The 21,541-nt window shown below is 46.2% G+C and overlaps 1 protein-coding gene across 1 annotated transcript; it reads left to right on the plus strand.

Moving 5' to 3' along the window:
* The first annotated feature begins 1,876 nt into the window (after positions 1–1,876).
* Positions 1,877–20,411, plus strand: ccdc107 (coiled-coil domain containing 107). The gene is made up of 6 exons (XM_034313389.2): positions 1,877–2,128; positions 4,872–5,074; positions 5,176–5,248; positions 5,409–5,499; positions 5,643–5,743; positions 19,975–20,411. The coding sequence occupies exons 1-6, from the start codon at positions 1,996–1,998 to the stop codon at positions 20,331–20,333; spliced, it is 960 nt and encodes a 319-aa protein (XP_034169280.1). The 5' UTR covers positions 1,877–1,995; the 3' UTR covers positions 20,334–20,411.
* The last annotated feature ends 1,130 nt before the right edge of the window (positions 20,412–21,541 follow it).

Raw genomic sequence — 21,541 nt, forward strand, 5'->3', positions numbered from 1 at the left:
AAAGATGCAGGCTATTTGTTGGTACCTCGAATAGTGCGGGCTACAGCTGGGGTAGAGCTTTCTCATACAAAGCCCCACAGTTATGGAACAGCCTTCCACTTAGTGTTCGGGGCTCAGACACAGTCTCAGTGTTTAAGTCTAGGCTGAAAACATATTTGTTTAGTCAAGCCTTTAGTGAATAGTTTTTTCTTAGGTACAGGAGCAGGTCTGGAGGGTTTCACAGGCATAGAGTGTTGTGGTGAACTGGGACGTTTGGATGCTGCTGAGGATGGTCCACATGGACGGCCTGAAGATACATGAGATTACTGAGGATGGTGCCACTTAAAAACCATGAAGATGGCTTTGCACTCAAGTCTCCATCAGTGAACAGCTGATAACCAACAAAACAGACTTCATGTGAAAACTATAATGAATTTCATATTAAAATAAATTCATGAATTTAAAATTTATATCCTGAATGTATTTATTTCTGCAAAGCTGCTTTGTGGCAATGTCCATTGTTAAAAGCGCTATACAAATAAAATAAAATTGAATTGAATTAAATCATGTTTCTTAACGTATCCCACAGCAGCTGATTGCTGACAGATTAAACACACTTCCCTCTGAATTCAGTGAGAATGATTCATTTTGCTGTTGCATCTGTAATCTTTTGCATTTCTTGTGTCTGTGGTGCTGCCAGTAGCCTGGCAACGTTGATGGAGCTGTAATTTCAGATTCATTCTTATGTGATAGCGACACCCAGTGTTCAAACTAGGAACCTAATTTTTAAACTTTCTTAAAAGTTCACGTGAATGCGGAAGCTGATCTCAGAATTCTAATTGCACTTTATGTTGATGCCATACATTCGTTCTATCGCATCTGTCTTTTTTTCTCCTGATAAACAGCAGTTTTATCTGTTCAACACACAGCTGGAACGATAAAGCAGCACATCTGGATCCTACTGAGGCGGAGGAAGAGAGATCTCATAATTCGGCCGCAGATAGCGTTTTCTCCTAATCCATTTTAACTCTATAGTATTTTATACACTTTTTGTTCCTTATAAAAATAAATAAATAATTACATTCTTAGTAATTCATTTAGATAGGCATCGCGTATTGTTCAGTTATTAATAAAAAATGAAAGCGTTTCAAGGTTTGTTTGCGTAGGTATTTAGGACATCTTTGTAATCAGTTGTATATGTATTTAGTTGTGTTAGGATTTGTTTATTTTGTTAAGAAAATAATATTTTCTCACTTATATACGCGTTTAGTTGTTGTTTTCAATGTTTTTGCAAGTAAGTCAAATGAAAATATTTATTTATTTCATGTTTGTGTTAATGTAGTTACATTACAAGCAATAAAAACATTTTATTTACTGAGACTAATTAAATTAAATGTTAAAATAACTGAAAACCAAGCAAATAAAAATAAACAAAACCTAACAAATGATTCAAAAGAAATAAACAAGTGTGTGTATGTGTGTTTGTATATATGTCTGTATGAGTGTGTGTGTGTGTGTGTGTGTGTTTGTATATATGTCTGTATGAGTGTGTGTGTGTGTGTGTGTGTTTGTATATATGTCTGTATGAGTGTGTGTGTGTTTGTATATATGTCTGTATGAGTGTGTGTGTGTGTGTGTGTGTGTTTGTATATATGTCTGTATGAGTGTGTGTGTGTTTGTATATATGTCTGTATGAGTGTGTGTGTGTGTGTGTGTGTTTGTATATATGTCTGTATGAGTGTGTGTGTGTGTGTTTGTATATATGTCTGTATGAGTGTGTGTGTATGTGTGTGTGTGTGTGTGTGTGTCTCCGCTGCGGTAGAGGGCGCTGATGATGACGTTGGTGATGACGCGTTTGTTGTTGTTCCTCATTGAGCGCGTGTGCTGGGAGAGAGAGAGAGAGAGAGAGAGAGAGAGAGACCGGAAGCGGAAGTGGTTGTAGTAAAGCTGTAGCAGCTGTTCGGCTCCTCGCGCGGACTGTAACAGTAACGGTGGTGTCGGAGCAGCGCGCGCGTCATGGTTCTGTCCTCCTCTCAGCAGCTCGTGCTGCTCTTCACCGCCGCGATCTGCCTCTTCGTCATCTTCCCGCGCTTCTTCACCGGCGGCAGCGCGCGAGACAACAAGGCGCTCGATCCGCGTTTCCGGAAAGGTGAGTTAGTGCTTTACAGAGCGGCAGCGCGTGCGTGTGTGTTACAGAGTGGCAGTGAGCGTGTTACAGAGCGGCAGTGTGTGTGTTACAGAGTGGCAGTGAGCGTGTTACAGAGCGGCAGTGTGTGTGTTACAGAGCGGCAGTGAGCGTGTTACAGAGCGGCAGTGTGCGTGTTACAGAGCGGCAGTGTGCGTGTTACAGAGCGGCAGTGTGTGTGTTACAGAGCGGCAGTGAGCGTGTTACAGAGCGGCAGTGTGTGTGTTACAGAGCGGCAGTGTGTGTGTTACAGAGCGGCAGCGAGCGCGTTACAGAGCGGCAGCGAGCGCGTTACAGAGCGGCAGTGTGTGTGTTACAGAGCGGCAGTGAGCGTGTTACAGAGCGGCAGTGTGCGTGTTACAGAGCGGCAGTGTGCGTGTTACAGAGCGGCAGTGAGCGTGTTACAGAGCGGCAGTGTGTGTGTTACAGAGCGGCAGTGTGCGTGTTACAGAGCGGCAGTGTGCGTGTTACAGAGCGGCAGTGTGCGTGTTACAGAGCGGCAGTGTGCGTGTTACAGAGCGGCAGCGAGCGTGTTACAGAGCGGCAGTGTGCGTGTTACAGAGCGGCAGTGTGCGTGTTACAGAGCGGCAGCGAGCGTTACAGAGCGGCAGCGTGCGCGTTACAGGGCGGCAGCGTGCGCGTTACAGGGCGGCAGCGTGCGCGTTACAGAGCGGCAGCGTGCGCGTTACAGAGCGGCAGCGTGCGCGTTACAGAGAGGCAGCGTGCGCGTCTCAGCCACGTTCTGCTCTCAGCCACACCCCCTCTCACCCTCTCAGCCACCCCCTCTCAGCCACACCCTCTCAGCCACACCCCCTCTCCCCCTCTCAGCCACGTTCTGCTCTCAGCCAAACCCCCTCTCCCCCTCTCAGCCACCCCCTCTCAGCCACGTTCTGCTCTCAGCCACGTTCTGCTCTCAGCCACACCCCCTCTCCCCTTCTCAGCCACCCCCTCTCAGCCACACCCCCTCTCAGCCACCCCCTGCTCCTCAGCCACACCCTCTCAGCCACCCCCTCTCAGCCATGTTCTGCTCCTCAGCCACCACCTCTCAGCCACCCCCTTTTTGATGTGTTGCCTCCATGGCAGCACAGGACTTATAGCAGCGCTTGCAAACTGGTCAATTAATGTCAGTTGGTTCACCTTTTTCATCACTTTTGTAGGCAAAGTAATGCCATATTTCACTTCTAACGCTTTCTTTATTTATTAATTTCAGATGTGTAGAGTGAGTTTCACTTGTTTGATCCATTGTCGTTTTCACGCTTGCCGGTTTCGCGTCAGTTTGGGTAACAGTGCCGCGTAGTGGTGAACTTCAGGAACAGCAGCGAATGAAATACTGAACTGAGCAAAATTATGATATCGTACCATTTGAAATATAATATATACCGATATTTTCAGCCACCCCCTCTCGGCCACATCCTGCTCCTTAGTCACCCCCTCTCAGCCACACCCCTCTCAGCCACACCCCCTCTCAGCCACATCCCCTCTCAGCCACATCCTGCTCCTTAGCCACCCCCTCTCAGCCACATCTTCTCAGCCATGTCCTGCTCCTCAGCCACCCCCTCTCAGCCACACCCCCTCTCAGCCACACCCTCTCAGCCACATCCTGCTCCTTAGCCACCCCCTCTCAGCCACATCTTCTCAGCCATGTCCTGCTCCTCAGCCACCCCCTCTCAGCCACACCCCCTCTCAGCCACGTCCTGCTCCTCAACCACACCCCCTCTCAGCCACATTCTGCTCCTTAGCCACCCCCTCTCAGCCACATCCTGCTCCTTAGCCACCCCCTCTCAGCCACACCCCCTCTCAGCCACACCCCCTCTCAGCCACACCCCCTCTCAGTCATGTCCTGCTCCTCAGCCACCCCCTCTCAGCCACATCCTGCTCCTTAGCCACCCCCTCTCAGCCACACCCCCTCTCAGCCACACCCCCTCTCAGCCACACCCCCTCTCAGCCACATCCTCTCAGCCACACCCCCTCTCAGCCACATCCTCTCAGCCACACCCCATCTCAGCCATGTCCCGCCCCTCATGCCGATTCTCATCCACGCTCATCCTCCCAACCATGCCCCGCCCCGCCCCTCAGCCACGCCCCCTTCCAGCCAAGCTGAGCAGACTCTCCTGTTTACTGATTACTGAAAGATATAGAAAGTGCACTCAATGGATTTCTGTGCAGCTCACTCACGTGAGTGAAAACAATAAAATTAAATAAATTGTAACTGGTCTTTAGTAGTAAAGGAAGCCTTGGACGTGGTGTAAATCGATACCGCGTCTTTAGCTATGTACTTCTAGCGTCTGTTATCTCAAGGAGCTTTGTGAAGTTTTTAATTCTGTTTGCAATGAATATGCAATGAAATATTAAGTGTTTATTTTAATTTACTCTAAGACTTCTGTGCCAATACTTTTGCTCTCCTAAAAACTGGGAGAACAATACCAGTGAGTGTACTGTTGTGAGGAGTTGTTTGTGCAGTGAGGTGTATGTGTGAGTAATGTGTGTTAATAAGTGTTAAACACTAATGAAACATAGCAGGATGTGTGCTGTGTGTGTGTGTGTGTGTGTGTGTGTGTGGAGGTCAGGCTACTGTATGCTCATTAGTGTACCTGTGTGTGTGTTAGAGAGAGTGTGCGTGTGTGTGTTTGTGTGTGTGTGTGTAGGTCAGGCTGCTGTGTGCTCATTAGTGTACCTGTGTGTGTGTGTGTGTGGGTGTCTCCCGCAGGCCCTCACCCTGGCCCCGCCCCCGGCCCCGCCCCCCCTCAGCGTGGCCCCCCTGACAACGTGCAGCAGGTCCAGCGGCTGGTGGAACAGGAAGTGAGGAAGGAGAAAGCCAAAATCAGCAGCAACAATAAGGGCTACGTGTTCACACTAATGCCGCTGTACGCCATCGGAGTCGGACTGTTCGCCGCGTACAAGTTCCTCAAGGTCATCTCAATGTCATTAATAACAATAATAATAATAATAATAACAATAATAATAATACTAAGATAAACACACAGTGCTGATGGTGTGTGTTGTGTGTACAGATAAAGTCTGCAGACGACACACGCGCTCAGAAAGAGAGAACCGCCCGAGGACTCCGCAAATCTGAGGAGACAGGTGTGTGTGTGTGTGTGTGTGTGTGTGTAAATGGAGGGAATGTGTGAGGAAAAATCATGACACTTAAACATAGACAGACGGATAGATGCTGTAAATGAAACTGTGTGTGCGTGTGTGTGTGTGTGTGTGCGTGTGTGTGTGTGTGTGTGTGTGTGTGTAGAGAATCAGCTGAATGAGCTGGAGCAGCGTTTGGCTCAGACGGAGAAAATGTTGAACTCCATCCTCACACAACTCGATCCTCTGACTAACTGGTAAGCACGCACGCACACACACACACACACACACACATACACACACACACACACACACACACACACGCATGCAGAGCCATACACTAAGTGTGTTCACTAAGTGATGATGTTATCTCTGTGTGGGTGTGTGTGTGTGTGTTTAGTGTGAAGTCTGTGGCAATGGATCAGAAGAATGAGATCATGACCCAGCTGCAGTGTATCCGACACCTGATGAAGAAACGGGGGATGCAATACGCACCAACGGGTACACACACACACACACACACACACACACACACACACACAAATACACACACACACACTCTTTACATAATTTAATCAAACTGTAGTAAAGTGATCAGGGCTGTTTTTCAACACTGTGCCACAATGATTCAGGTTTCATTACTCACTGAATCATTTATTTAGTGACTCTGAATCGAATCATGATGAGATGTGAGGTTTTATCACACACTGTGTTGCTTCTAATCAAATGATGCTGAAACGAATCAAATTGAATTAAATAAATGAAACAAATCAAATTGAGTCAAATGCTGCGTTGAATCATTACTAAAAGAATCAGATAATGATTCAATGATTCACACCCCTGTTAGCCAGTATTAAAGTGCTCCTGGTACGCGTCCAGTCAGACCCTAGCAATGTTCAACTGCAGTGCGAAAGGGATTCAATTCAAGTGAAACGAATCGATTCTGAATCGATACAAGTGAATCGAGCATGGTGCTTATTTTGGGTTGCTGGTGAGATTTTTCTGCAGATGTGAGTTGCTGAACTGAGCCACGAGGACGGAACGCTCTTAGAAATTGTAGATGCGATGTACAGAATGTTTTAAAGACGACACTTCTGTCAGTTTATAGTAATATCCTGAGTGCTGGATCTGTGTTCTCCGAGCTCAGCGGATTTTTACCATTTCTGTTTGTTCACGTCTTCCATCGTCGTGTTTCTGACCAGTCTTTAGGCTTGCGTGTTTTAAATAAAGATATTTATAAGCGCAATAATATTTGTGTCTGTAACCCATTAAAAGTGATGAACAGGAATAATGAGTCACTCTGCAATATTATAACGAACATTAAGAGTAGTGTTAGAAAAGCTAGGCTGACCTGTACGAGCTATCCCATTAAACAATTTCATCATAATGATGCCGTATACAGGAGAATTGGCTAACCTGACGGCGTGGGTTATTAATTAGGGAGAATTGGCTAACCTGACGGCGTGGGTCATTAATTAGGGAGAATTGGCTAACCTGACGGCGTGGGTCATTAATTAGGGAGAATTGGCTAACCTGACGGTGTGGGTTATTAATTAGGGAGAATTGGCTAACCTGACGGCGTGGGTCATTAATTAGGGAGAATTGGCTAACCTGACGGCGTGGGTTATTAATTAGGGAGAATTGGCTAACCTGACGGCGTGGGTCATTAATTAGGGAGAATTGGCTAACCTGACGGTGTGGGTTATTAATTAGGGAGAATTGGCTAACCTGACGGTGTGGGTTATTAATTAGGGAGAATTGGCTAACCTGACGGCGTGGGTTATTAATTAGGGAGAATTGGCTAACCTGACGGCGTGGGTTATTAATTAGGGAGAATTGGCTAACCTGACGGCGTGGGTCATTAATTAGGGAGAATTGGCTAACCTGACGGCGTGGGTCATTAATTAGGGAGAATTGGCTAACCTGACGGCGTGGGTCATTAATTAGGGAGAATTGGCTAACCTGACGGTGTGGGTCATTAATTAGGGAGAATTGGCTAACCTGACGGCGTGGGTTATTAATTAGGGAGAATTGGCTAACCTGACGGTGTGGGTCATTAATTAGGGAGAATTGGCTAACCTGACGGCGTGGGTTATTAATTAGGGAGAATTGGCTAACCTGACGGTGTGGGTCATTAATTAGGGAGAATTGGCTAACCTGACGGTGTGGGTTATTAATTAGGGAGAATTGGCTAACCTGACGGTGTGGGTTATTAATTAGGGAGAATTGGCTAACCTGACGGTGTGGGTTATTAATTAGGGAGAATTGGCTAACCTGACGGCGTGGGTCATTAATTAGGGAGAATTGGCTAACCTGACGGCGTGGGTCATTAATTAGGGAGAATTGGCTAACCTGACGGCGTGGGTTATTAATTAGGGAGAATTGGCTAACCTGACGGCGTGGGTCATTAATTAGGGAGAATTGGCTAACCTGACGGTGTGGGTCATTAATTAGGGAGAATTGGCTAACCTGAAGGCGTGGGTTATTAATTAGGGAGAATTGGCTAACCTGACGGCGTGGGTTATTAATTAGGGAGAATTGGCTAACCTGACGGCGTGGGTCATTAATTAGGGAGAATTGGCTAACCTGACGGCGTGGGTCATTAATTAGGGAGAATTGGCTAACCTGAAGGCGTGGGTTATTAATTAGGGAGAATTGGCTAACCTGACGGCGTGGGTTATTAATTAGGGAGAATTGGCTAACCTGACGGCGTGGGTTATTAATTAGGGAGAATTGGCTAACCTGACGGCGTGGGTCATTAATCAGGGAGAATTGGCTAACCTGACGGCGTGGGTCATTAATTAGGGAGAATTGGCTAACCTGACGGCGTGGGTTATTAATTAGGGAGAATTGGCTAACCTGATGGCGTGGGTCATTAATTAGGGAGAATTGGCTAACCTGACGGCGTGGGTCATTAATTAGGGAGAATTGGCTAACCTGACGGCGTGGGTTATTAATTAGGGAGAATTGGCTAACCTGACGGTGTGGGTCATTAATTAGGGAGAATTGGCTAACCTGACGGCGTGGGTTATTAATTAGGGAGAATTGGCTAACCTGACGGTGTGGGTCATTAATTAGGGAGAATTGGCTAACCTGACGGCGTGGGTTATTAATTAGGGAGAATTGGCTAACCTGACGGCGTGGGTCATTAATTAGGGAGAATTGGCTAACCTGAAGGCGTGGGTTATTAATTAGGGAGAATTGGCTAACCTGACGGCGTGGGTTATTAATTAGGGAGAATTGGCTAACCTGACGGTGTGGGTCATTAATTAGGGAGAATTGGCTAACCTGACGGTGTGGGTTATTAATTAGGGAGAATTGGCTAACCTGAAGGCGTGGGTTATTAATTAGGGAGAATTGGCTAACCTGACGGCGTGGGTCATTAATTAGGGAGAATTGGCTAACCTGAAGGCGTGGGTTATTAATTAGGGAGAATTGGCTAACCTGACGGCGTGGGTTATTAATTAGGGAGAATTGGCTAACCTGACGGCGTGGGTCATTAATTAGGGAGAATTGGCTAACCTGACGGTGTGGGTCATTAATTAGGGAGAATTGGCTAACCTGACGGTGTGGGTCATTAATTAGGGAGAATTGGCTAACCTGACGGTGTGGGTTATTAATTAGGGAGAATTGGCTAACCTGACGGCGTGGGTCATTAATTAGGGAGAATTGGCTAACCTGACGGCGTGGGTCATTAATTAGGGAGAATTGGCTAACCTGACGGCGTGGGTCATTAATTAGGGAGAATTGGCTAACCTGACGGCGTGGGTCATTAATTAGGGAGAATTGGCTAACCTGACGGTGTGGGTTATTAATTAGGGAGAATTGGCTAACCTGACGGCGTGGGTCATTAATTAGGGAGAATTGGCTAACCTGACGGCGTGGGTCATTAATTAGGGAGAATTGGCTAACCTGACGGCGTGGGTTATTAATTAGGGAGAATTGGCTAACCTGACGGTGTGGGTCATTAATTAGGGAGAATTGGCTAACCTGACGGTGTGGGTTATTAATTAGGGAGAATTGGCTAACCTGACGGCGTGGGTTATTAATTAGGGAGAATTGGCTAACCTGACGGCGTGGGTTATTAATTAGGGAGAATTGGCTAACCTGACGGTGTGGGTTATTAATTAGGGAGAATTGGCTAACCTGACGGCGTGGGTTATTAATTAGGGAGAATTGGCTAACCTGACGGCGTGGGTTATTAATCAGGGAGAATTGGCTAACCTGACGGTGTGGGTTATTAATTAGGGAGAATTGGCTAACCTGACGGCGTGGGTCATTAATTAGGGAGAATTGGCTAACCTGACGGCGTGGGTTATTAATTAGGGAGAATTGGCTAACCTGACGGTGTGGGTCATTAATTAGGGAGAATTGGCTAACCTGACGGTGTGGGTCATTAATTAGGGAGAATTGGCTAACCTGACGGCGTGGGTCATTAATTAGGGAGAATTGGCTAACCTGACGGCGTGGGTCATTAATTAGGGAGAATTGGCTAACCTGACGGCGTGGGTCATTAATTAGGGAGAATGGGCTAACCTGACGGCGTGGGTCATTAATTAGGGAGAATTGGCTAACCTGACGGCGTGGGTCATTAATTAGGGAGAATTGGCTAACCTGACGGTGTGGGTTATTAATTAGGGAGAATTGGCTAACCTGAAGGCGTGGGTCATTAATTAGGGAGAATTGGCTAACCTGACGGTGTGGGTTATTAATTAGGGAGAATTGGCTAACCTGACGGTGTGGGTTATTAATCAGGGAGAATTGGCTAACCTGACGGCGTGGGTTATTAATTAGGGAGAATTGGCTAACCTGACGGTGTGGGTTATTAATCAGGGAGAATTGGCTAACCTGACGGCGTGGGTCATTAATTAGGGAGAATTGGCTAACCTGACGGTGTGGGTTATTAATTAGGGAGAATTGGCTAACCTGACGGTGTGGGTTATTAATTAGGGAGAATTGGCTAACCTGACGGCGTGGGTCATTAATTAGGGAGAATTGGCTAACCTGACGGCGTGGGTCATTAATTAGGGAGAATTGGCTAACCTGACGGTGTGGGTTATTAATTAGGGAGAATTGGCTAACCTGACGGTGTGGGTTATTAATTAGGGAGAATTGGCTAACCTGACGGCGTGGGTCATTAATTAGGGAGAATTGGCTAACCTGACGGCGTGGGTTATTAATCAGGGAGAATTGGCTAACCTGACGGTGTGGGTTATTAATTAGGGAGAATTGGCTAACCTGACGGCGTGGGTCATTAATTAGGGAGAATTGGCTAACCTGACGGCGTGGGTTATTAATCAGGGAGAATTGGCTAACCTGACGGCGTGGGTCATTAATTAGGGAGAATTGGCTAACCTGACGGCGTGGGTTATTAATTAGGGAGAATTGGCTAACCTGACGGTGTGGGTTATTAATTAGGGAGAATTGGCTAACCTGACGGCGTGGGTCATTAATTAGGGAGAATTGGCTAACCTGACGGCGTGGGTTATTAATCAGGGAGAATTGGCTAACCTGACGGCGTGGGTTATTAATTAGGGAGAATTGGCTAACCTGACGGCGTGGGTCATTAATTAGGGAGAATTGGCTAACCTGACGGCGTGGGTTATTAATTAGGGAGAATTGGCTAACCTGACGGTGTGGGTTATTAATTAGGGAGAATTGGCTAACCTGACGGTGTGGGTCATTAATTAGGGAGAATTGGCTAACCTGACGGTGTGGGTCATTAATTAGGGAGAATTGGCTAACCTGACGGTGTGGGTTATTAATTAGGGAGAATTGGCTAACCTGACGGCGTGGGTCATTAATTAGGGAGAATTGGCTAACCTGACGGCGTGGGTCATTAATTAGGGAGAATTGGCTAACCTGACGGCGTGGGTCATTAATTAGGGAGAATTGGCTAACCTGACGGTGTGGGTTATTAATTAGGGAGAATTGGCTAACCTGACGGCGTGGGTTATTAATTAGGGAGAATTGGCTAACCTGAAGGCGTGGGTCATTAATTAGGGAGAATTGGCTAACCTGACGGCGTGGGTTATTAATTAGGGAGAATTGGCTAACCTGACGGCGTGGGTTATTAATTAGGGAGAATTGGCTAACCTGACGGTGTGGGTCATTAATTAGGGAGAATTGGCTAACCTGACGGTGTGGGTCATTAATTAGGGAGAATTGGCTAACCTGACGGTGTGGGTCATTAATTAGGGAGAATTGGCTAACCTGACGGTGTGGGTTATTAATTAGGGAGAATTGGCTAACCTGACGGCGTGGGTCATTAATTAGGGAGAATTGGCTAACCTGACGGCGTGGGTCATTAATTAGGGAGAATTGGCTAACCTGACGGTGTGGGTTATTAATTAGGGAGAATTGGCTAACCTGACGGCGTGGGTTATTAATTAGGGAGAATTGGCTAACCTGACGGCGTGGGTTATTAATTAGGGAGAATTGGCTAACCTGACGGCGTGGGTTATTAATTAGGGAGAATTGGCTAACCTGACGGTGTGGGTTATTAATTAGGGAGAATTGGCTAACCTGACGGTGTGGGTCATTAATTAGGGAGAATTGGCTAACCTGACGGCGTGGGTCATTAATTAGGGAGAATTGGCTAACCTGACGGTGTGGGTTATTAATTAGGGAGAATTGGCTAACCTGACGGTGTGGGTTATTAATTAGGGAGAATTGGCTAACCTGACGGCGTGGGTCATTAATTAGGGAGAATTGGCTAACCTGACGGCGTGGGTCATTAATTAGGGAGAATTGGCTAACCTGACGGCGTGGGTCATTAATTAGGGAGAATTGGCTAACCTGACGGCGTGGGTCATTAATTAGGGAGAATTGGCTAACCTGACGGCGTGGGTCATTAATTAGGGAGAATTGGCTAACCTGACGGTGTGGGTTATTAATTAGGGAGAATTGGCTAACCTGACGGCGTGGGTCATTAATTAGGGAGAATTGGCTAACCTGACGGTGTGGGTTATTAATTAGGGAGAATTGGCTAACCTGACGGTGTGGGTCATTAATCAGGGAGAATTGGCTAACCTGACGGCGTGGGTCATTAATTAGGGAGAATTGGCTAACCTGACGGCGTGGGTTATTAATTAGGGAGAATTGGCTAACCTGACGGCGTGGGTCATTAATTAGGGAGAATTGGCTAACCTGACGGCGTGGGTTATTAATTAGGGAGAATTGGCTAACCTGACGGCGTGGGTCATTAATTAGGGAGAATTGGCTAACCTGAAGGCGTGGGTTATTAATTAGGGAGAATTGGCTAACCTGACGGCGTGGGTTATTAATTAGGGAGAATTGGCTAACCTGACGGCGTGGGTCATTAATTAGGGAGAATTGGCTAACCTGACGGTGTGGGTCATTAATTAGGGAGAATTGGCTAACCTGACGGCGTGGGTCATTAATTAGGGAGAATTGGCTAACCTGACGGCGTGGGTCATTAATTAGGGAGAATTGGCTAACCTGACGGCGTGGGTCATTAATTAGGGAGAATTGGCTAACCTGACGGTGTGGGTTATTAATTAGGGAGAATTGGCTAACCTGACGGTGTGGGTTATTAATTAGGGAGAATTGGCTAACCTGACGGCGTGGGTTATTAATTAGGGAGAATTGGCTAACCTGACGGTGTGGGTTATTAATTAGGGAGAATTGGCTAACCTGACGGCGTGGGTCATTAATTAGGGAGAATTGGCTAACCTGACGGCGTGGGTTATTAATTAGGGAGAATTGGCTAACCTGACGGCGTGGGTCATTAATTAGGGAGAATTGGCTAACCTGACGGTGTGGGTTATTAATTAGGGAGAATTGGCTAACCTGACGGTGTGGGTCATTAATTAGGGAGAATTGGCTAACCTGACGGCGTGGGTCATTAATTAGGGAGAATTGGCTAACCTGACGGCGTGGGTCATTAATTAGGGAGAATTGGCTAACCTGACGGCGTGGGTTATTAATTAGGGAGAATTGGCTAACCTGACGGTGTGGGTTATTAATTAGGGAGAATTGGCTAACCTGACGGCGTGGGTCATTAATTAGGGAGAATTGGCTAACCTGACGGCGTGGGTCATTAATTAGGGAGAATTGGCTAACCTGACGGCGTGGGTTATTAATTAGGGAGAATTGGCTAACCTGACGGCGTGGGTTATTAATTAGGGAGAATTGGCTAACCTGACGGTGTGGGTCATTAATTAGGGAGAATTGGCTAACCTGACGGCGTGGGTTATTAATCAGGGAGAATTGGCTAACCTGACGGTGTGGGTTATTAATTAGGGAGAATTGGCTAACCTGACGGTGTGGGTTATTAATTAGGGAGAATTGGCTAACCTGACGGCGTGGGTTATTAATTAGGGAGAATTGGCTAACCTGACGGCGTGGGTTATTAATCAGGGAGAATTGGCTAACCTGACGGTGTGGGTTATTAATTAGGGAGAATTGGCTAACCTGACGGCGTGGGTCATTAATTAGGGAGAATTGGCTAACCTGACGGTGTGGGTTATTAATTAGGGAGAATTGGCTAACCTGACGGCGTGGGTTATTAATTAGGGAGAATTGGCTAACCTGACGGCGTGGGTCATTAATTAGGGAGAATTGGCTAACCTGACGGCGTGGGTTATTAATTAGGGAGAATTGGCTAACCTGACGGCGTGGGTTATTAATTAGGGAGAATTGGCTAACCTGACGGCGTGGGTTATTAATTAGGGAGAATTGGCTAACCTGACGGCGTGGGTCATTAATTAGGGAGAATTGGCTAACCTGACGGCGTGGGTTATTAATCAGGGAGAATTGGCTAACCTGACGGCGTGGGTTATTAATTAGGGAGAATTGGCTAACCTGACGGTGTGGGTTATTAATTAGGGAGAATTGGCTAACCTGACGGTGTGGGTTATTAATTAGGGAGAATTGGCTAACCTGACGGCGTGGGTCATTAATTAGGGAGAATTGGCTAACCTGACGGCGTGGGTCATTAATTAGGGAGAATTGGCTAACCTGACGGCGTGGGTCATTAATTAGGGAGAATTGGCTAACCTGACGGCGTGGGTCATTAATTAGGGAGAATTGGCTAACCTGACGGCGTGGGTTATTAATCAGGGAGAATTGGCTAACCTGACGGTGTGGGTTATTAATCAGGGAGAATTGGCTAACCTGACGGTGTGGGTTATTAATTAGGGAGAATTGGCTAACCTGACGGCGTGGGTCATTAATTAGGGAGAATTGGCTAACCTGACGGCGTGGGTCATTAATTAGGGAGAATTGGCTAACCTGACGGCGTGGGTTATTAATTAGGGAGAATTGGCTAACCTGACGGCGTGGGTTATTAATTAGGGAGAATTGGCTAACCTGACGGCGTGGGTCATTAATTAGGGAGAATTGGCTAACCTGACGGCGTGGGTTATTAATCAGGGAGAATTGGCTAACCTGACGGCGTGGGTTATTAATTAGGGAGAATTGGCTAACCTGACGGTGTGGGTTATTAATTAGGGAGAATTGGCTAACCTGACGGCGTGGGTCATTAATTAGGGAGAATTGGCTAACCTGACGGCGTGGGTTATTAATTAGGGAGAATTGGCTAACCTGACGGTGTGGGTTATTAATTAGGGAGAATTGGCTAACCTGACGGCGTGGGTCATTAATTAGGGAGAATTGGCTAACCTGACGGCGTGGGTTATTAATTAGGGAGAATTGGCTAACCTGACGGTGTGGGTTATTAATTAGGGAGAATTGGCTAACCTGACGGCGTGGGTTATTAATTAGGGAGAATTGGCTAACCTGACGGCGTGGGTTATTAATTAGGGAGAATTGGCTAACCTGACGGTGTGGGTCATTAATTAGGGAGAATTGGCTAACCTGACGGCGTGGGTTATTAATTAGGGAGAATTGGCTAACCTGACGGCGTGGGTTATTAATTAGGGAGAATTGGCTAACCTGACGGTGTGGGTCATTAATTAGGGAGAATTGGCTAACCTGACGGCGTGGGTCATTAATTAGGGAGAATTGGCTAACCTGACGGTGTGGGTCATTAATTAGGGAGAATTGGCTAACCTGACGGTGTGGGTCATTAATTAGGGAGAATTGGCTAACCTGACGGTGTGGGTCATTAATCAGGGAGAATTGGCTAACCTGACGGTGTGGGTCATTAATTAGGGAGAATTGGCTAACCTGACGGCGTGGGTCATTAATTAGGGAGAATTGGCTAACCTGAAGGCGTGGGTTATTAATTAGGGAGAATTGGCTAACCTGACGGCGTGGGTCATTAATTAGGGAGAATTGGCTAACCTGAAGGCGTGGGTTATTAATTAGGGAGAATTGGCTAACCTGACGGTGTGGGTCATTAATTAGGGAGAATTGGCTAACCTGACGGTGTGGGTTATTAATTAGGGAGAATTGGCTAACCTGACGGCGTGGGTCATTAATTAGGGAGAATTGGCTAACCTGACGGCGTGGGTCATTAATTAGGGAGAATTGGCTAACCTGACGGTGTGGGTCATTAATTAGGGAGAATTGGCTAACCTGACGGTGTGGGTTATTAATTAGGGAGAATTGGCTAACCTGACGGCGTGGGTCATTAATTAGGGAGAATTGGCTAACCTGACGGCGTGGGTCATTAATTAGGGAGAATTGGCTAACCTGACGGCGTGGGTCATTAATTAGGGAGAATTGGCTAACCTGACGGTGTGGGTTATTAATTAGGGAGAATTGGCTAACCTGACGGTGTGGGTCATTAATTAGGGAGAATTGGCTAACCTGACGGTGTGGGTCATTAATTAGGGAGAATTGGCTAACCTGACGGCGTGGGTCATTAATTAGGGAGAATTGGCTAACCTGACGGCGTGGGTCATTAATTAGGGAGAATTGGCTAACCTGACGGCGTGGGTTATTAATTAGGGAGAATTGGCTAACCTGACGGTGTGGGTTATTAATTAGGGAGAATTGGCTAACCTGACGGCGTGGGTTATTAATTAGGGAGAATTGGCTAACCTGACGGTGTGGGTCATTAATTAGGGAGAATTGGCTAACCTGACGGCGTGGGTCATTAATTAGGGAGAATTGGCTAACCTGAAGGCGTGGGTTATTAATTAGGGAGAATTGGCTAACCTGACGGTGTGGGTTATTAATCAGGGAGAATTGGCTAACCTGACGGCGTGGGTTATTAATTAGGGAGAATTGGCTAACCTGACGGTGTGGGTTATTAATTAGGGAGAATTGGCTAACCTGACGGTGTGGGTCATTAATTAGGGAGAATTGGCTAACCTGACGGCGTGGGTCATTAATTAGGGAGAATTGGCTAACCTGACGGTGTGGGTCATTAATTAGGGAGAATTGGCTAACCTGACGGTGTGGGTCATTAATTAGGGAGAATTGGCTAACCTGACGGCGTGGGTCATTAATTAGGGAGAATTGGCTAACCTGACGGTGTGGGTTATTAATTAGGGAGAATTGGCTAACCTGACGGTGTGGGTTATTAATTAGGGAGAATTGGCTAACCTGACGGTGTGGGTTATTAATTAGGGAGAATTGGCTAACCTGACGGTGTGGGTCATTAATTAGGGAGAATTGGCTAACCTGACGGCGTGGGTTATTAATTAGGGAGAATTGGCTAACCTGACGGTGTGGGTCATTAATTAGGGAGAATTGGCTAACCTGACGGCGTGGGTTATTAATTAGGGAGAATTGGCTAACCTGACGGTGTGGGTCATTAATTAGGGAGAATTGGCTAACCTGACGGTGTGGGTTATTAATTAGGGAGAATTGGCTAACCTGACGGCGTGGGTCATTAATTAGGGAGAATTGGCTAACCTGACGGCGTGGGTCATTAATTAGGGAGAATTGGCTAACCTGACGGTGTGGGTTATTAATTAGGGAGAATTGGCTAACCTGACGGCGTGGGTCATTAATTAGGGAGAATTGGCTAACCTGACGGCGTGGGTCATTAATTAGGGAGAATTGGCTAACCTGACGGCGTGGGTTATTAATTAGGGAGAATTGGCTAACCTGACGGCGTGGGTCATTAATTAGGGAGAATTGGCTAACCTGACGGCGTGGGTTATTAATTAGGGAGAATTGGCTAACCTGAAGGCGTGGGTCATTAATTAGGGAGAATTGGCTAACCTGAAGGCGTGGGTCATTAATTAGGGAGAATTGGCTAACCTGACGGCGTGGGTCATTAATTAGGGAGAATTGGCTAACCTGACGGTGTGGGTCATTAATTAGGGAGAATTGGCTAACCTGACGGTGTGGGTCATTAATTAGGGAGAATTGGCTAACCTGACGGCGTGGGTCATTAATTAGGGAGAATTGGCTAACCTGACGGCGTGGGTTATTAATTAGGGAGAATTGGCTAACCTGACGGCGTGGGTCATTAATTAGGGAGAATTGGCTAACCTGACGGCGTGGGTTATTAATTAGGGAGAATTGGCTAACCTGACGGCGTGGGTTATTAATTAGGGAGAATTGGCTAACCTGACGGTGTGGGTCATTAATTAGGGAGAATTGGCTAACCTGACGGCGTGGGTCATTAATTAGGGAGAATTGGCTAACCTGAAGGCGTGGGTCATTAATTAGGGAGAATTGGCTAACCTGACGGCGTGGGTCATTAATTAGGGAGAATTGGCTAACCTGACGGCGTGGGTTATTAATTAGGGAGAATTGGCTAACCTGACGGCGTGGGTCATTAATTAGGGAGAATTGGCTAACCTGACGGTGTGGGTCATTAATTAGGGAGAATTGGCTAACCTGACGGCGTGGGTTATTAATTAGGGAGAATTGGCTAACCTGACGGCGTGGGTCATTAATTAGGGAGAATTGGCTAACCTGACGGCGTGGGTTATTAATTAGGGAGAATTGGCTAACCTGACGGTGTGGGTTATTAATTAGGGAGAATTGGCTAACCTGACGGCGTGGGTCATTAATTAGGGAGAATTGGCTAACCTGACGGCGTGGGTCATTAATTAGGGAGAATTGGCTAACCTGACGGTGTGGGTCATTAATTAGGGAGAATTGGCTAACCTGACGGCGTGGGTTATTAATTAGGGAGAATTGGCTAACCTGACGGTGTGGGTCATTAATTAGGGAGAATTGGCTAACCTGACGGCGTGGGTTATTAATTAGGGAGAATTGGCTAACCTGACGGCGTGGGTCATTAATTAGGGAGAATTGGCTAACCTGACGGCGTGGGTCATTAATTAGGGAGAATTGGCTAACCTGACGGCGTGGGTTATTAATTAGGGAGAATTGGCTAACCTGAAGGCGTGGGTCATTAATTAGGGAGAATTGGCTAACCTGAAGGCGTGGGTCATTAATTAGGGAGAATTGGCTAACCTGACGGCGTGGGTCATTAATTAGGGAGAATTGGCTAACCTGACGGTGTGGGTCATTAATTAGGGAGAATTGGCTAACCTGACGGTGTGGGTCATTAATTAGGGAGAATTGGCTAACCTGACGGCGTGGGTCATTAATTAGGGAGAATTGGCTAACCTGACGGTGTGGGTCATTAATTAGGGAGAATTGGCTAACCTGACGGCGTGGGTCATTAATTAGGGAGAATTGGCTAACCTGACGGTGTGGGTCATTAATTAGGGAGAATTGGCTAACCTGACGGCGTGGGTCATTAATTAGGGAGAATTGGCTAACCTGACGGCGTGGGTTATTAATTAGGGAGAATTGGCTAACCTGACGGCGTGGGTTATTAATTAGGGAGAATTGGCTAACCTGACGGCGTGGGTCATTAATTAGGGAGAATTGGCTAACCTGACGGCGTGGGTTATTAATTAGGGAGAATTGGCTAACCTGAAGGCGTGGGTCATTAATTAGGGAGAATTGGCTAACCTGAAGGCGTGGGTCATTAATTAGGGAGAATTGGCTAACCTGACGGCGTGGGTCATTAATTAGGGAGAATTGGCTAACCTGACGGTGTGGGTCATTAATTAGGGAGAATTGGCTAACCTGACGGTGTGGGTCATTAATTAGGGAGAATTGGCTAACCTGACGGCGTGGGTCATTAATTAGGGAGAATTGGCTAACCTGACGGTGTGGGTCATTAATTAGGGAGAATTGGCTAACCTGACGGCGTGGGTCATTAATTAGGGAGAATTGGCTAACCTGACGGTGTGGGTCATTAATTAGGGAGAATTGGCTAACCTGACGGCGTTGCCCTGATGGTCAGGATGTTTATCAGTGAGATGTTTTGCCAGATTCGAGTTGTGCTTTTGGATTACTGTGGGTCAGAGGAGCTGCAGGTGTGAAAGGAAACCAGATGGGTTCGCCTGAGCTGTGAGCACGTGTGTGTGTGAGAGAGTGTGTGTGTGTGTGTGTGTGTGAGAGTGTGTGTGTGTGTGTGTGTGTGTGAGAGTGTGTGTGTGTGTGTGGTTTGCCTTGCTGTTGATTAGTAGAACTCGTCCAGGGAATACGACATCACCACACTGAAATGAACAAACTGGAATTAAACCATTTTTCGTATTTTACAATTGAAAAAGTACCGAAGTTTCGCTGCATCACGCAACCGTAAATCATACAGATGATTAAATCGTAATATCGTGCACCTCAGATATCTTTATTTTTATTAATCTGTGTTTGATTAACGAGTGTGTGTGTGTGTGTGTGGGAGAGAGAGACAGTGTGTTTGCACTCTGCTCTGTGTGTGTGTGTGTGTGTGTGTGTGCGCGCGCGCATGTGAAGAAAACAGAACACATCTCCTCTGATTGGTCGAGACGTCACCCCCACTTCCTGTTTGTGCTTTTCAGAGGCATCATGTGAGCGTAACCTTGACAACCTTATCGAGTCGCTGAGCGCCATGGAAACCCTCGGCACGGAAACGAGCACCAAACCACAGACAGCTGGAGAGAGAGACGGCGGCGAGGAGAGCGACTTCAGCATGCCGACTCTGGAGGAGGAGCATGAGGACGCAGTGGGCGGGGCCACAGAACACGACGAGGAGATGAAGGAGGAGCGTGATGAAGAAGTGGGCGTGGCCACAGAGGAGTATGATGAGGATTTGTATAATGACGAACAGGGAGGGAACATGGATGAAGAAGGGGGCGTGGCTAAAATGTGTCCGGATGAGTTGGGGGCGGGGCTTCGCAGACGCAACAGACACGATTAGACATTTTTATATTGATGTATTTATTATTTATTTATTGAATGTGACACGCTGTTAGAGCTGATACAGTGGTTTACATCATTTTATCACCTTTTATTGAGTCTGATCATTTTTATTGCCTGATTTTTTTATATAGTGCTTCGAAGTGCTTTAATGAAAGAAAGAGATTTATTACGTAACGTGTGAAAGAGTGAGCTGCACGATAAATACGAAAATACACTATTTTATTTTATATTCAAATCCTGATTTTCCTCATTAATCAGCAAATTCAGGAACAGAATAATTTTATTGCACTTTATTACTTTATTCTTTCAAAGTGTTTTGTTTTACGCTTGTTACCTAGCTCATTACTTACGTAGAACTAGCTTATTAGCTAGCTTCAGCTAAGCTCGCCAACACTGCCGTCGATTATGTTTAATTAAAGAAGATAAACATCGCCGTCTTGATTAAAAATATGATTTGTTATTGAGATATTAAAGATTTTCTACTCGCTAACATTTAAACGGAAGCTTATGGCCACCGGTTTAGCATCATGAAGACTGCGTCCGTTTAAAGCTGCTGCTCTCGATCAAATCACAGCATTGTTTTTAAAAAATAACGCTGGGGAATGTGGGCGTGGCTTATCATGAGCAGGGACAGAAAGTGGGTGTGGCTTATAGTGAGCCACGGTGGAATGAAAATGGGCGTGGCTTGAAATTTTCCATATTGTTTGGAGGCGGGGCTTCAGATTTACTTCAGATTGTTACACGTTTAGGTGTTCAAGCACCGAAGATTGTGTTTTTGTTTTAATCATTTGATTGTTATTTTTATTAGATTCAGTGAGCCAATAACATTTAACGAGCATGTGGGCGTGGCTATGATGTGTAAAGACGTAACTGGGCGTGGTCAGGAAGTGTTATGGGTGGGGCTTCGTAAGCCATGACAGAACATCAGCTTCATTCATGTGTTTATTGTTTTTTTCTTTTTTAAATGTAACGTTTATTTGAAATTGTTTTACACTTTTTCTAATCACCTTTTAATGTTTCTCACTCTTTAAATCGAAGAATTTAAATTTACGATATTTTTGATGTTGGATATTGAAATTGTTTGTGCATGTGCAGTTTGAGCTCTGCATGTCACGGTTTTTAATAATTGAGAAATTGCATGAAAGTGAACGACAATCATGAGAAAAAATGATTAGCAGATTTTGCGCTACCTCATCACATGCTTAT

The sequence above is a fragment of the Pangasianodon hypophthalmus genome, chromosome 18 (assembly GCF_027358585.1).
Source record: "Pangasianodon hypophthalmus isolate fPanHyp1 chromosome 18, fPanHyp1.pri, whole genome shotgun sequence".
NCBI classification, from domain to species: domain Eukaryota; kingdom Metazoa; phylum Chordata; class Actinopteri; order Siluriformes; family Pangasiidae; genus Pangasianodon; species Pangasianodon hypophthalmus.

Bases quoted from the DNA above. Each gene is read 5' to 3' on its own strand.
- ccdc107 (XM_034313389.2), top strand. From the start codon at position 1,996: ATGGTTCTGTCCTCCTCTCAGCAGCTCGTGCTGCTCTTCACCGCCGCG. The intron at 2,129-4,871 runs GTGAGTTAGTGC...TGTCTCCCGCAG, and splicing joins CGATCCGCGTTTCCGGAAAG to GCCCTCACCCTGGCCCCGCC. The intron at 5,744-19,974 runs GTACACACACAC...TGTGCTTTTCAG, and splicing joins GATGCAATACGCACCAACGG to AGGCATCATGTGAGCGTAAC.